The sequence below is a fragment of the Pelophylax lessonae genome (genome assembly GCF_965119305.1).
Source record: "Pelophylax lessonae genome assembly, chromosome: 6".
Lineage (NCBI taxonomy): Eukaryota > Metazoa > Chordata > Amphibia > Anura > Ranidae > Pelophylax > Pelophylax lessonae.
This window is the reverse complement of record NC_138773.1, coordinates 191375635-191391150: the sequence shown is the minus strand read 5'-3', so window position 1 is coordinate 191391150 and position 15516 is coordinate 191375635. Positions and strand designations below refer to the sequence as shown.

Below are 15516 nucleotides of genomic sequence, written 5' to 3'. Positions count from 1 at the left end.
ACTGGCATGGTACAAGAGGATCCGGGGTTGTGGGCATACTACAGGAGATGCAGTGCTGTGGGCATGGTACATGTGGACCATGCCCGCAGCACTGCATCCCTTGTAGTGTGCCCGCAGCCCTGCATAATGGCAGGTAGTGAAGCTGTTTCACTTACCTGTTCCAGAGGCGCCTTCATTTTAAAAATGGCGCCGCCCGGCGCCGACACATCATTGCGCACGTGCCGCCGCCGCTCGTATAGTTTCGGCTATTCCCGGCCTCTCCCGAGCGGCGCCGGGATTAGCCGAAATTACACGAGCGGCGGCAGCGCGTGCGCGGTGACATGTATGCGACGGGCGGCGCCATTTTTAAACCTTAAACCCGTCGGAGCGGACAGGAAATTTTTTTTTTTTTCCTTGACTCGAGTATAAGCCGAGGGGGACGTTTTCAGCACAAAAAAATGTGCAGAAAAACTCGGCTTATACTCGAGTATATACGGTAAATGGATAAGCATTCCTGTGTTTACAGAAGAGTGTTGCAGTCCTAACGTGTACTGTGTGTGCATGATAACCTTCATTCACCATAGAATATGGTTCTTCTTGCCTGTGCTGATATCTTTATATAGCTCTAATTATAAAGAAGGCGCTAAGTGCAGTAGGGACTGGGGTTGGGGAAGGTTTTATGAATGAGGTCACCTTTTTTATTTTTTGTTAAAACTTGGATCTCCTCAGCCATTATCTCTTAAAGATGAGGATCCCACCCAGCACTAGAGGCAACCACTGCCCCTCAACCAGAAGTGTGGGACACCCTCCAGTAGTGGTGCTAGGTCTAGGGCAGTGATGACGAACCTTGGCACCCCAGATGTTTTGCAATTACATTTCCCATGATGCTCAGCTACACTGCAGAGTGTATGAGCATCATGGGAAATGTAGTTCCAAAACATCTGGGGTGCCAAGGTTCGCCATCAGTGGTCTAGGGTATAGCACACTTTGGCATGATCCATCAGTAAATCATAAAGTACCTGCGCTGCTTATAACCGAAAAACTATACCAACAACAAAAAGTATATACTTAACAGTGATACACTTAAAGTGCTTGTGCAAAAAACAGGGTCTCATATATTCATAATACAAACATTGTACATTCATATATAGTGCAATTAAACTAAATACAATTAATTAAATAAATAATCCGTGAAATAACTAATAAAGTTCATAAATAAATAATCAAACTAAATGATCCATCATTTGCACTATTTGAAGGGATCAGGCAATAGCTGTTTCCATCAATGAATTGGAGCCTCTGCTATAAAGATTCCCAGTACCTAGTTACCTTTGCCTCTCTAATTAATAAGTTGTTAGCTTTTTAGATATAGGTGAAGAGTACTAATTCTGTTGAGCAAGTCCACCCAGAACTGTAAATGTTTTAGCAGACTTTGATAAATGTATTGATCTGTTATCTAATTATAACATTCAAACATCTGTGTAGAGGGCTCTTCCCAAAATTACTCATTACCTACATCATCTGATGTTTCCATGCTCAACTATTTTAAATGCATTCTAACCTTGGCATAAGTTAAATAAAAAAAAGGGGAAATAACACCAAAATGATGCTTAAAAGTCCAAATAAATACCTTTTTGAGAACCTGTTGCAAATGTTCTTATCTGGAGATTCTGGCAGTAACATCACTTCCTGTTGCAGGCTGACAACGCTAAGCCATTGCCTCTCAATTAGTAACAGCATTGTCAGTCTACTATGAGCATTTTTTTAGGCCGGCCATAGACTTTTCGAATCTTGGTCGGTTCAGCAGGAACCAGCCAAGATTTGAACCGTGTATGAGCAGACTGAAAGTACCAAGTTGATTAATTGATCAATTTGAGCACAACCAGCCTGCCGGTTTCACTAGCATTCTCGCTAGAGGCTGCAACAGCTGCAAGCAATAATTACTCTCTTCTGTAGGTGGGGACAGCCCCCCAGACCCCCAACCCCCCCCCCCCCCCCCTAGCAGACAATTGCTCGGAAGGAGGAGTTCCCCTGTCAGCACTATCAGTGTCGATGGGGGAATCATGCAAATTTCTTTACTGCAACTCGTGGTTGCAGGAACGAAATTTGCTTTGTCAATGGCCTGCCTTAGTTGGTAGTTGGGCTACTATTATTATTATTGCCCAACTGGACTACAATTGGACTACTATTATTATTATTATTAGACTACTATTTGATGTATATCAAATAGGCTGCCCAGTGGTCAAATGGCTTGCAAAGCAGCCTGACAAAGTGGCTACTAATTTTGAGGTAGTGGCTAAGGTCAGCCTGTAACAGGAAGTGCTGTTACTTTTAGAATCCTCAGGTGAGTAACTTCGTAAAAGACTCGTAAAAACATTGAATTACTAAAAAAAAAGAAAAAAGATTTAAGGCTTGTGTTTGTAAACCCAAGCAATAAACTTCTATTTACACTGCTGTTATTTGCTTCCTTTTGGTCTGCTAAATATAGAACTGAAAGTCTTTTGTTATATCTGATTTATAAATTCAAAAAATAACTGTTGATTTTTCCAGAAATCTTGTTAGCTGATAACTTCCTGTGTTCCCTTGCCTGTGTATGAGGAGGGGTTATGAAGACAAGGAGGAAGATCAGAGAGGTCTGTGTTCAATCTCATCCATCAGAATTGAAGTAGGCATAGCTGACAACACATGCTTTGGAATTTAGTGCCAAGAACCTAGTGGGGGGAATTTACTAAAACCGGAGAAGACAGGATTTGAATGAGCTGTGCGCAGTAACCAATCAGCTTCCATATTCAGCTTGTTCAGGTAAGCTTTGAAAATGAAAGATAGAAGCTGGTTGGTTGCCATGCTCACCTGCTCCAGATTCTGGTTGCTCCAGTCTTATTAAATTCACCATGTTGTGTTGTCAAGACCAAGAAGAGCACACTATATTTCTGGAGCATCAACAATGATTTTTCTGTACTTGCAGCACGTTTAAAGGGATAAAACAAGGAGAATTGTGCATGTGTAGAGGACAAAACATGTTTTTCATTTAATTTTGGCATACATTTTAAACAAAAATGTATTCTTGCTTAGTCATGCACATGTTCTCATATGTGTGTACATTTACAATTATCTAGGATTACTTCAACTGGAGATCCCACCATGATTTTCAACTTAGAAGATTCTTGAATGGAAAATGTGCTTCACACAACTATTGGGAGATTCCCACACACAAAACCTACAGTACTAAAAAGGGGCCCCTGGTTCTTTATTCTGAGGATTTGGCATTGCCGGCATGGAATTCATCACAAGACAAACATGGTCATAGACGTCATCGATACAAGAGAAAAAAGTTCAAGATTGAGCTCAGCACGCTTCTGGACTTGTCTGGAGCTATTCTATCTTATGGGCGAAAACAGGTAAAGTAGCAATTTAAGGTAATAATAAATAAAAAATCAGATAATCAGCATTGATATTTCAGTCCAAAAGTGTTATATTAGGTTCAAATGAATCATGGTTGGCTGTAGAGGGCTGCATTGGGTTTGGGCTCCCGCGGGACCCAATGCAAATCTTGCGGGAGCGGGCGGTTTTACCTCTGCTGCGGGCGGGTCAAAAATTTTTGCGGAGACCCGCGGGGAACGGTGCAATTTGGTGTAACGTATTTTCCGGCGTATAAGACTACTTTTTTTATAATAAAAAAGATACCCCAAAAATCGGGTGTTGTCTTATACACCAGTTACTGTAGCTTCAGCTAGTTACAGAACATCCCTTTTAAAAATGTTAGCCCGCTGGATGTGTATACAGTACCTTTGGCAACTTACAGAACGTCCCTGTGCTGAAATACTCTATGTACCGTGCTGAGCCAATGACGGCAAGCGGTGTATTCTATTAATGCATACAAAGCCTGCTCGGATTGGCTGAGTCAGAGAGAGGGGCTTATACAACCTTTGCCAATCCGAGCAGGCTTTGTATGCAATAATAGAATACACAGCTTACCGTGATTGCCTCAGCGTGGTACAAAGAGTATTACAGCACAGGGACGTTCTGTAAGTAGCCAAAGCTTACTGTATACACATCCAGCGGGCTAAACTATTAATAATAGAGAAGTTCTCTATGTAGCAGAAGCTACAGTACATATTAGGGCACATCCAGCGGGCTAAAATATTAAATAGGGACGTGATGGCTCCACTGATGTTATGAAATGGTGTTGCCTCAGAAGAGGGGGTAGTCTTATACGGCTAGTATAGGGCAAAACCGCAGGAGTGGACACAAACATTGCGGGTGCGGGCGGGAGTGGACACAAACATTGCGGGTGCGGGCAGGAGTGGAACACAAACATTGCGGGTGCGGGCGGTCCTGGTCATACATTCAGCGGGTGAGGGTTTAATGAAACAGTCCCGCGCAGGGCTCTAGTTGGTTGTGTCAGCTCCTGGTTTCCTATATGTCTTGGTTGCTCCAACAATAGGATTTTCTTGCCAAATTTCCTACTTTTCTCCAGTCCACCTGGATTGTAGGGTGTTCCTATCCATTTGTGCATCTCCTTTTGCATTCTCCATAATATGCTATGAATTAAAAAACCGAAACAGAGAGTAGAAGCCCCTTGTAATGGTGGAGGTATGAAGACACAGAAAATGAAGCGCAGTGATATACTAGCAGAGATATAAGACGCTTGCTGTTGATTTATCTCCAGCATAAGAAATCTAAAACATAAGACATCAGTATTGGGTTGACTGACCCTTTAATATATATTTATTATTATTCCCAGCTGTGTAAAGTCTTATGACAGTTTGTACTTCTCTTATGCTACTGACGCTACCAAGTTAATTTCCCAACAACAAGTGTACACATAAATAGTAGAGCTAATTTTGTCAGAAGCCAATTAGCATGTTTTTCTAGTTATAACCAGCCCGGCTGTTTATAGAAACATAGAGACATTGGGCTAAGTTTGGCAGGTCAAAGACACTGGAAAGATTAAATTGGAGCAGCACATTTTGATCTGCATAGTATGAAATTAAAGCTGAACTCCAGTTTTAGTGGATATTGTCTAAATACAAGAGGCACGTGTATTTGTAAGCCCCGTACACATAGGCCGAATGTCCGGAGACATCGGCCGGTTAAAAGAAAATGGCCGTCATTCATTTCATGTGTATGTCCAAAATGGCCGGCTTCTGTAGGACATGCATTCTGGAAAACCAGCAGTCAACTGACTCCCTATCAGCACTCTCAGACAATGGCAGAGAGCGCTGGCTTCTGTAGGACATGCATTCTGGAAAACCAGCAGTCAACTGACTCCCTATCAGCACTCTCAGACAATGGCAGAGAGCGCTAGCTTCTGTAGGACATGCATTCTGGAAAACCAGCAGTCAATTGACTCCCTATCAGCACTCTCAGACAATGGCAGAGAGCGCTGATTGGAGTGTTTTGGCGGGGAGGGCACCCCCCCTGTCAGAACATGACAACTCAGCAATGGAGATCTCTGGACCAACCTCGCATGGTTAGTACAGTGGGTGACAGTTTTTTTTCAGGCAACCCACTGAGTTGAAAAAAAAAATGTAGTGTGTACCTGGCTTTACGTAAATGTTGGCATGCTTAGTGTATTTCTTCCAGATCTATGCAGTAAACCAGTGTGAACATTTTTCTCTGTGGAAGAACTTCCTGAAATGGAGACCAGACACGGCTGCTCTCTCTCCTTGTGCGGGATGGCTGGTTTTGTAATGCAGGGGTCTCCAAACTATGGCCCTCCAGTTGTTTAAGAACTACAATTCCCATCATGCCTAGTCAGGCCTGTGAAAGTCAGAGTTTTACAATGCCTCATGGGACGTGTAGTTCCGCCACAGCTGGAGGGCCATAGTTTGAAGATCCCTGCTGTAGTGGATGGAGCCTGCTGGATCCCTCCCATAGCTCTGCTATCTGCACAGGCTATGCACAGCACAGTGATGATGTCATTGCTACATTTACAAGATAATATCTCAGCTTTTAAAGAAATTTGGTGCACACAAAGGGGTATTTTATCATGTGTTGGTATTGATAAACATATATAAGTAAAGGTTTCTGTGCTTGGAGCTCAGCTTGGAACATATTTTCATCAAAATCATAAAGTTTTATTTTAAACCATGCTGTTTCCAGAATCCTTATATTGGAAAAACATTGCAAGAGAAGGGTTATCTGAAGCAGGTTTCCCTCATTTACATCTGCCTCCTATAGTCACACTGCTGGTATCTCCATCCCCCTTGTCTTGTGCGTATTATTCTGACAGGTACCTGGACAGAACTAAAGCTGGCCATAGACAAAGCGAATACCGACCAGTTCCCAATGAACAGTCTGAAATGTTCTCCTTGGGTGTCCCTGTCAGCACCCTTCTGTCCAAAATCCTTTGATTGGAAAATTGACAGGTGATTAGCACCTGCATCCAATCAGAGACGCTCTCTGGGTATGTTGACAGTTGGCAGCTTTAGAAAAAAGTAGCTGCAGTGGAAGATTAATCGATGGAGGAATGTTAGATTTTTCTAGGAAAAAATCTAAGTGTATATTGCCAGTTAGAGCAGAAAGATCTTAAAACGGTAGTAAACTCCACTTTACAACTTGTACTTACAGGAAAGCCAATAATAAGGTTTATCTGCAGGTACAGTAAAGCGGTTGTAAACTAGCACATTATGAAATACTCACCTTGAAACAAAGCCCTCCAGCTCTGTGCTGTCACAGCTGAGAGGGCTGACATGTTCCCCTGGTCTTTCTTCCGGCTATGTGATTGGCTTGAGCCACGATGATGTCACTCCGAGCCCTCGCTTCCAGCACGAAGCTCTGAAGGTCTGGCAAGGTATACCAGACCTTCAGAGCGTATGCACTGGTGATGGCTGCATTCAGGGTAAATATCTCCTAAACGGTGCACGTTTAGGAGATATTTATTTTACCAACAGGTAAGCCTTATTATAGGCCTACCTGTAGGTAAAAATGACCAAGCGGGGTTTACTACTGCTTTAACATCTCTTAAACATGCACTGTTTAGGAGATATTCACATGTGTAGCAGCCATGGACATCACCCGCATTTGTACACTACACTCTGGATGGACGGCACACTCTAGAGTGCTGTCCATTGAGAGTGCTGTGAGACTCCGGCACGCATGTGCGGGAGTGACGTCATTGCAGCTTGCCCATTCAAATGGCCAGAGAGACACAAAGGAAGGAATGTGTAATACGGTATGTGCTCCCGCGCTATCACTTTAAATATACTGGGCTGAATAACTACTGCAAACACAGAATTAGCTAATCTGTGGCTAATGAGTGATAAAAGAAATACAGTGTTGGTGTTGCACTGGTAATTTAAAATCAAATTAATGTGATCAATGGTTAGAACATATAAAGTAGTGTGGATACTCTAATTGACTACATACACAAAAAACTGCAATAAAAGACAAATGATCACAAAAAAAACAGTGTAATCAGTGCCAACAACATGTAAACTGTGCCACTTCTATGTGCTTGTATCAATATGGTGGCTTGAATCCAAGACTCATGTGACATATCATAAAAGTGATAATGAAAACAATCCATTAAAAGAGTCCATATATTTAATGCAATATGATTATTGGCAGTGCATCTCTTCACTATTAAATTGTGTTGTCTGTTGTCTCTTCTTCAAAGTGACGTGACACCTTTGTGCTCCTTGTCCTCTCACCTTACTGCTGTAAGGTAAAAGCATATGTAGGTATCTTTTGATGTTGCTTAGTCTGCCCCCTCCTGCCTCTAGGGGTCCTCCTATGGTCTATCAGGCTGGTGGGTCTGTGTGGTTAATGTTATTTCCTCTGTGGTACTCCTGGTGGGCCCTCCCGATGGCGGAATCTGTTAGATTTTTTTTATTCAGCCCACAGTCTGAACAAAAGAAATAGATATGGAGCAGACCAAGCTTATAGCTAAATTCCTAGAATTCAGACACTTTGTAAAAAGAGAATGCACACTGAGTTAAAGAGGAACTGCAGTCTGTTCACATCATTTGTAATAAAAACATATTTGCCATTCTGAAGCTTCCCTCCAACCACTTTGCATATTATTTTATATATAGTATCTCACAAAAGTGAGTACACCCCTCACATTTTTGTAAATATTTTATTATATCTTTTCATGTGACAACACATGAATGTTGCAATGTAAAGTAGTGAGTGTACAGCTTGTATAACAGTGTAAATTTGCTGTCCCCCTCAAAAAAAAAAAAACTCCACAAACAGCCATTGATGTCTAAGCCGCTGGCAACAAAAGTGAGCACACCCCAAAGTGAAAATGTCCAAATTGGGCCTAAGTGTCAATATTTTGTGTGGCCACAGTTATTTTCCAGCACTGCCTAACCCTCTTAGGTATGGATTGCACCAGAGCTTCACAGGTTGCCACTGCAGACCTTTTCCTCTCCTCCGTGACAACATCTCAGAGCTGGTGGATGTTAGAGACCATGCACTCCTCCACCTTCCGTTTGAGGATGCCCCACAGATGCTCAATAGGGTTTAGGTCTGGAGACATGCTTGGCCAGTCCATCACCTTTACCCCCAGCTTCTTTAGAAAGACAGTGGTTGTCTTGGAGGTGTGTTTGGGTTCGTTATCATGCTGGAATACTGCCTTGCATCCCAGCCTCCGAAAAAAGAGGATCATGCTTTGCTTCAGTATGTCACTGTACATGTTGGCATTCATGGTTCCCTCAATAAACTGTAGCTCCCCAGTGCTGGCAGCACTCATGCAGCCCCAGACCATGACACTCCCACCACCATGCTTGGCTGTAGGCAAGACACACTTGTCTTTGTACTCCTCATCTGGTTGCTGCCACACACGCTTGACACCATCTGAGCCAAAAACGTTTATCTTGGTCTCATTAGACCACAGGACATGTTTCCAGTAATCCATGTCCTTAGTCTGCTTGTCTTCAGCAAACTGTTTGCAGGCTTTCTTGTGCATCATCTGTAGAAGAGGCTTCCTTCTGGGATGATAGCCATGCAGACCAATTTAATGCAGTGTGCGTCGTATGGCCTAAGCACTGACAGGCTGACCCCCACCCCTTCAATCTCTGCAGCAATGCTGGCAGCACTCATACGTCTAATTCCCAAAGACAACCGCTGGATATGGCGCTGAGCATGTGCACTCAACTTCTTTGGTTGACCATGGCGAAGCCTGTTCTGAGTGGAACCTGTCCTGTTGAAACGCTGTATGGTCTTGGCCACCATGCTGCAGCTCAGTTTCAGGGTCTTGGCAATCTTCTTTCTTGCTCTACATAAAATTACTTTGCAGTGTGGTTGAGCATCATGCAAAATGTAGTTTCAAAACATCTGGGGTGCCAAGGTTTGCCTTCACTGGCCTAGGCCATCTTCATGTAGAGCAACAATTATTTTTTTCAGATCCTCTGAGCAAAGTTCTTTGCCATGAGGCGCCATGTTGAACTTCCAGTGACCAGTATGAGAGAGTGAGAGCGATAACACCAAATTTAACACACCTGCTCCCCATTCACACCTGAGACCTTGTAACACTAACGAGTCACATGACACTGGGAGGAAAAATGGCTAATTGGGCCCAATTTAGACATGTTCACTTAGGGGTGTACTCACTTTTGTTGCCAGCGGTTTAGACATTAGCGACTGTCTGTTGAGTTATTTTGAGGGGACAGCAAATTTACATTGTATCAAAGTGTCATATTTAAGTGTTGTCGCATGAAACCATAAAATAAAATATTTACAAAAATGTGAGGGGTGTACTCACTTTTGTGAAATACTGTATACTGTGATTCTGTACTTGCCAAATATGCTGCAGAAATCTCCCTCCACTATGTTTGCTGCAGTCATTTTAACTGTGGGCAACTGAAGTTGCTGTCTGTTCACTTCCTGGATTTACACAGACACACAGAGGCACACAGACACACACACACACACACATATATATATATACATACACAGACACACACATATACACATGTATACAGACAGACACACAGATACGCTCACACCACTGCTTGCCTGCACATTTCTCCTCTCTTGATGAATACTCATGGAGCCCTGCAGTCTCCTGGTATCTCTGCCCTCATCCAGCCCCCTCCAGCTCTGCAGCTCTCATCGGCTCTTCTATGGCTCACCCCTCTTCCCTTGCTGGCAAATTCTCATGAGAGTGAGAAAGAGATCTGTGCCTGATGTCATTAGCCTAGGCTAATGACCAGGCAAAAAAGTGGAAGTGGGATGTACTGTATAAGGTATTTACTGGCAGAAAAAAAATGTTTTACTATTCAAATTTAAAACAACAAGGGCAGAGGATTTATTAGATGGAAAGATAAAAAATGACTGAAGGTCCACTTTAAGTCCAACTAGGTGCATGACATCTACACTTATTTTTCATATTTACATTTGGCTGGTTTTATTGCTATTCCAGAGAGGCACTCTGGGATCTGAGAGGACAGAAGCACACAGAGCAAAAATGCCTGCCTCTCCCCTCTGCTCTACATTCACAAAAGTCTTAAGTCTTACTGCTAAGACTTCTGTGATTGGGCAGGAGGAGGGGATGGGCAGGAATAACCATTGCAGGGACTCTACTCTTGAAGATGCGGAGATCAGAAGGATCAGCGTTGGGCTCCTATAAAGAGAGCGATAGGCGTCTTCAATGGAGTACTGTAAACCTATCCGATATAGATAATATAGATAAGTCCAGGATATGTCATGCTCCTTCTTGGACTTTACTCATAGTGTGCCTTCACTTTTTGCCATTAGCTGAATTCCTGTAAATCAGCTTTAGGGAATGCTCTGTAATGCTCTGAAAACCTGCCGCCATGCAGGTAAGATCCAGCTCCTCTGTAATTTCTACAAATACTCTAACCTACAAATGAAATAAATGCAAACTGTATGAAATGAGCGTAAAAGACAGCTTTTGCTAATGCAAGAATAATTGACTACATCAACCTTTATTGAAAGTCCAAAGGGCAATTGGGGTGACATAAAAACAAAAATGATCCATGAAATGAAATTGTTAAAACAGAACAAATTAACTTGCATACAAAGGTAATCCTATTTTTAGGCTCATGGAGGCCATCAATTATGTGTAGCTTTTGAGATGAGTGTGAACAATGGCACTGAGTAATAGCCAGGGCCATAATACCAAAAGAGGGTAAAAGGAACAGTCCCCTAACTCATCAATCCAGGAGAACCCGCCAAAGGATCTGAGGATTTAGTTTAATCAGTTAATTGGTCCTGACTTTCCCATACTATGGTGCCAGTGTTGCCAACCGCCCGTAGATTTACGGACAGCCCGTTAAAACAGGGCACTTTTCTCCTGCCCGTAAATGCCCGTAGCAGGAGAAAAGTGCCCGTAAATCTATGGCGGCGGCGGCGGCAAGGTCGGAACTGCGCATGTGCGGCGCGCAGTTCCGAAGATTCCCGACTGACGAGTCCGAGACGAGTTCTCACAGAGATGATCAATGCAGCAGGTCTGCCTGCGCCCGCCCCTGCCTCCGCCCCCGCCGTCATTCAAGTTTTCCCGCCGGCCGCTGGCGCTGACAGTGAGTGCGTGCAGCGTGTGGACTCACTGTGTGTGGAGTGGACTCGGAGACCCGCCCATTCTGTGACAATAGCGAATGAGAATTCGCTATTGTCACACGGATCATCCTCCTGGCCAATCAGGGAGCGGGTCCTCCCGCTTCCTGATTGGCCGAAAGGCAAACACCGTGCCATTGGACGAGGAGGAGGCGCCGCGGGGAGCCGGGGACTGAAGAGAAGCTGCGAGAGAGGTAAGTGCTAGGGGATCGCTGGCACTCTGCAATCATTGGGGGCAATGTGTGGCTGGCACTCTGCTATCATTGGGGGCAATGTGTGGCTGGCACTCTGCTATCATTGGGGGCAATGTGTGGCTGGCACTCTGCTATCATTGGGGGTAATGTGTGGCTGGCACTCTGCAATCATTGAGGGCAATGTGTGGCTGGCACTCTGCAATCATTGGGGGCAATGTGTGGCTGGCACTCTGCAATCATTGGGGGCAATGTGTGGCTGGCACTCTGCAATCATTGAGGGCAATGTGTGGCTGGCACTCTGCTATCATTGGGGGTAATGTGTGGCTGGCACTCTGCGATCATTGGGGGCAATGTGTGGCTGGCACTCTACTATCATTGGGGGCAATGTGTGGCTGGCACTCTGCTATCATTGGGGGTAATGTGTGGCTGGCACTCTGCGATCATTGGGGGCAATGTGTGGCTGGCACTCTGCTATCATTGGGGGCAATGTGTGGCTGGCACTCTGCTATCATTGGGGGCAATGTGTGGCTGGCACTCTGCAATCATTGGGGGCAATGTGTGGCTGGCACTCTGCTATCATTGGGGGTAATGTGTGGCTGGCACTCTGCTATCATTGGGGGTAATGTGTGGCTGGCACTCTGCTATCATTGGGGGCAATGTGTGGCTGGCACTCTGCTATCATTGGGGGCAATGTGTGGCTGGCACTCTGCTATCATTGGGGGCAATGTGTGGCTGGCACTCTGCAATCATTGGGGGCAATGTGTGGCTGGCACTCTGCTATCATTGGGGGTAATGTGTGGCTGGCACTCTGCTATCATTGGGGGTAATGTGTGGCTGGCACTCTGCTATCATTGGGGGTAATGTGTGGCTGGCACTCTGCGATCATTGGGGGCAATGTGTGGCTGGCACTCTGCGATCATTTGGGGGCAATGTGTGGCTGGCACTCTGCTATCATTGGGGGCAATGTGTGGCTGGCACTCTGCTATCATTGGGGGCAATGTGTGGCTGGCACTCTGCTATCATTGGGGGCAATGTGTGGCTGGCACTCTGCTATCATTGGGGGTAATGTGTGGCTGGCACTCTGCTATCATTGGGGGTAATGTGTGGCTGGCACTCTGCTATCATTGGGGGTAATGTGTGGCTGGCACTCTGCGATCATTGGGGGCAATGTGTGGCTGGCACTCTGCTATCATTGGGGGCAATGTGTGGCTGGCACTCTGCTATCATTGGGGGCAATGTGTGGCTGGCACTCTGCTATCATTGGGGGTAATGTGTGGCTGGCACTCTGCTATCATTGGGGGTAATGTGTGGCTGGCACTCTGTGATCATTGGGGGCAATGTGTGGCTGGCACTCTGCGATCATTGGGGGCAATGTGTGGCTGGCACTCTGCTATCATTGGGGGCAATGTGTGGCTGGCACTCTGCTATCATTGGGGGTAATGTGTGGCTGGCACTCTGCTATCATTGGGGGTAATGTGTGGCTGGCACTCTGCTATCATTGGGGGTAATGTGTGGCTGGCACTCTGCTATCATTGGGGGTAATGTGTGGCTGGCACTCTGCTATCATTGGGGGTAATGTGTGGCTGGCACTCTGCTATCATTGGGGGGCAATGTGTGGCTGGCACTCAGTCTGCAAAAAAGGGGAAGCTCCGTTGGTTTTCTTTCTCACCCCCTCCCCCCCCCCCCCGAGTCCGACAGCTAGCAGCGCACTGCAGACTGGAGTAGTAGAGAGAGGAGTCAGGGCCCGGGGGCAGAGGACATCAGTGTCCTGCTCCTGTGCCCCCTTCACCTCTCCATGTTAATGGAGAAATATGGTTTTTGACTTTTGTTTAACCTAAACACATTGCTAATAGCACCATCTACATGTTTATAGTTTAAGTATTGATATTTGCACGGTTTAGCACTGAAAACAGCCTGTTTATGTACATTTTTGCAATGCCAGTAAAAAATTGGTGCCGTCCGTAAATTTTGGACGTTTTGCCAGTAAATTTCCCTCTGGGAGGTTGGCAACACTGTATGGTGCTGGGGCGGGGCCCCACACTAACCTTGTGTTGGACAGTGGAATTACAGTTGACAGGGTTTAGCTATGAAGTTACATAAAGTCAAGACCCAGTAGCAAAGTGAAACTAAATCATAGAATAGTCTTTTCTGGCAAAAAAAAGGTTTTAGTAGATATCTTGATTTGTCTTTGCTTAGGCAGGGCTTTACATTTCAAAAATGTAAAAGGAGTACAGAGTCATCAACTTCAATTCAGGCCTCAAGCAACTGTGCTAGATGGGCACCACTGTAGAAGCCTTAGGACTTTTTTGTATGTAATGTATATATATGTTATACACAAACTCATAAGGTTATTGATATTATACAGGATTTATATAGCAGCAAAAGTTTGTGCAATGTTTTATAATATAAAAGGAGACAGTACGCTTACAATAAAGTTCAACACAGAAGGACCCTGCTCATGAATATTACAATCTAAAAGGAGAGGGATAAAAAGAAAGACAGGAGAGTGCCTCTTAGTGTAATATTTAATGCAAATAGGACAATCAGCCAACTAAAAACTCACATAGACTACAGATTCAAAAAGCTTATTTAAGGGTGAGCATCCAGCAGCAGAAGGGTCTGTGCCTCCAGTCCAGATGGATACCATGGGAGGTTATCAACTGGCCCAGGAAAGAGGTGTAGAGAGATAAGAGGAGGGGACCAAGTACAGAACCTTGGGTTACCCCAACAGAAAGAGGAAGGGGAGCGGAGGAGATAGAGTTGTATGTGACACAGCAGGCGCACTGAGATAGGTAGGAGGAAAACCAGGAAAGAGCATGGAAGCCAAGGGACTGGAGTTGATTGAGGAGGAATGAATGGTCAACTGTGGTAAAGGCAGCAAAAAGGTCTAAGAGTATGAGTTTGGAGCAAAAGCAGTTGGCTTTAGCGGTTAGTAGGTCAGCTTCAGTGGAATGTTGCCGGGGAAAGCCAGACTGTAGGGGGTTGAGAAGGTTGTTATCAGTGAAGTAGCAAATTATGGACAAGGCATTCAAAAGGTTTAGAGGGAAACTGGATCAGAGAGATGGGACTCAAATTGTTTAAACAGGTGGGGTCCAATTAGGGTTTTTAAGTAAGGGAGTAGCCAGAGCAAGTTTGAGAGGGGCGGGAAAGGTGTGTAGGATAGAGAAGGAAGGGGGCTGTAGTAGTTGTGAGGGGGACAGGTGGGGAGGTAGGCCTCAAAAAGGAGTTTGGAAACTTCCTCAGTGGAAACAGGGTCAAAGAAAGAAAGTATTGCATGTGTTGTTTGACTCGGTATGTCTGTTGGAAAAGAAAGCAGGACACTTGAGATCTCACCACAAATGGTATCAATCTTGTTTTTGATGATTGGCAATCTCCTGGGCAGTATAGAACAGGAAAAATGGTGGTCCCAATTCCGTGGGGTTTAAATACAGCCAACACAAAACAATTTGTAATAATAATCAAAAAAGTTTATTTGTACATATTAAAAAACAATCAGACTAAACATAGTATCTAAAATACAGACATAAGTATACCACTTTTAGTCAGTCATCTGTGCTATAACAAGGTTTTACCAGATATGCTAACAGGCAAGGGTGAGGCCATGAGGATAGCATTACAGTACCCATAATCCCAACATGTTTCAGAAAGTAAATTTCCTTCTTTGGGGGAAGTAGCACAGGATATGTCTGTCTATTGAAGAGTAAATATAGCAAAATCAGAGAGTATACAGAGTATATTTGAACAAGTATATAACATCAAAATGATCCAATACAACATTATAAATGAAAAGAGACAAGGGGTATATTCCAATTAACAG

General features: G+C 44.4%; 1 protein-coding gene across 1 annotated transcript in view; it reads left to right on the top strand.

Annotated features, from left to right (window-relative positions):
- KIAA2012 overlaps nt 1-15516 on the top strand; it is a 270773-nt gene that overhangs the window by 11490 nt on the left and 243767 nt on the right. The window contains exon 2 of the mRNA XM_082262270.1: nt 3096-3377. Coding sequence (XP_082118396.1) covers nt 3096-3377 — 282 coding nt within the window. The remainder of the gene's footprint in view (nt 1-3095; nt 3378-15516) is intronic.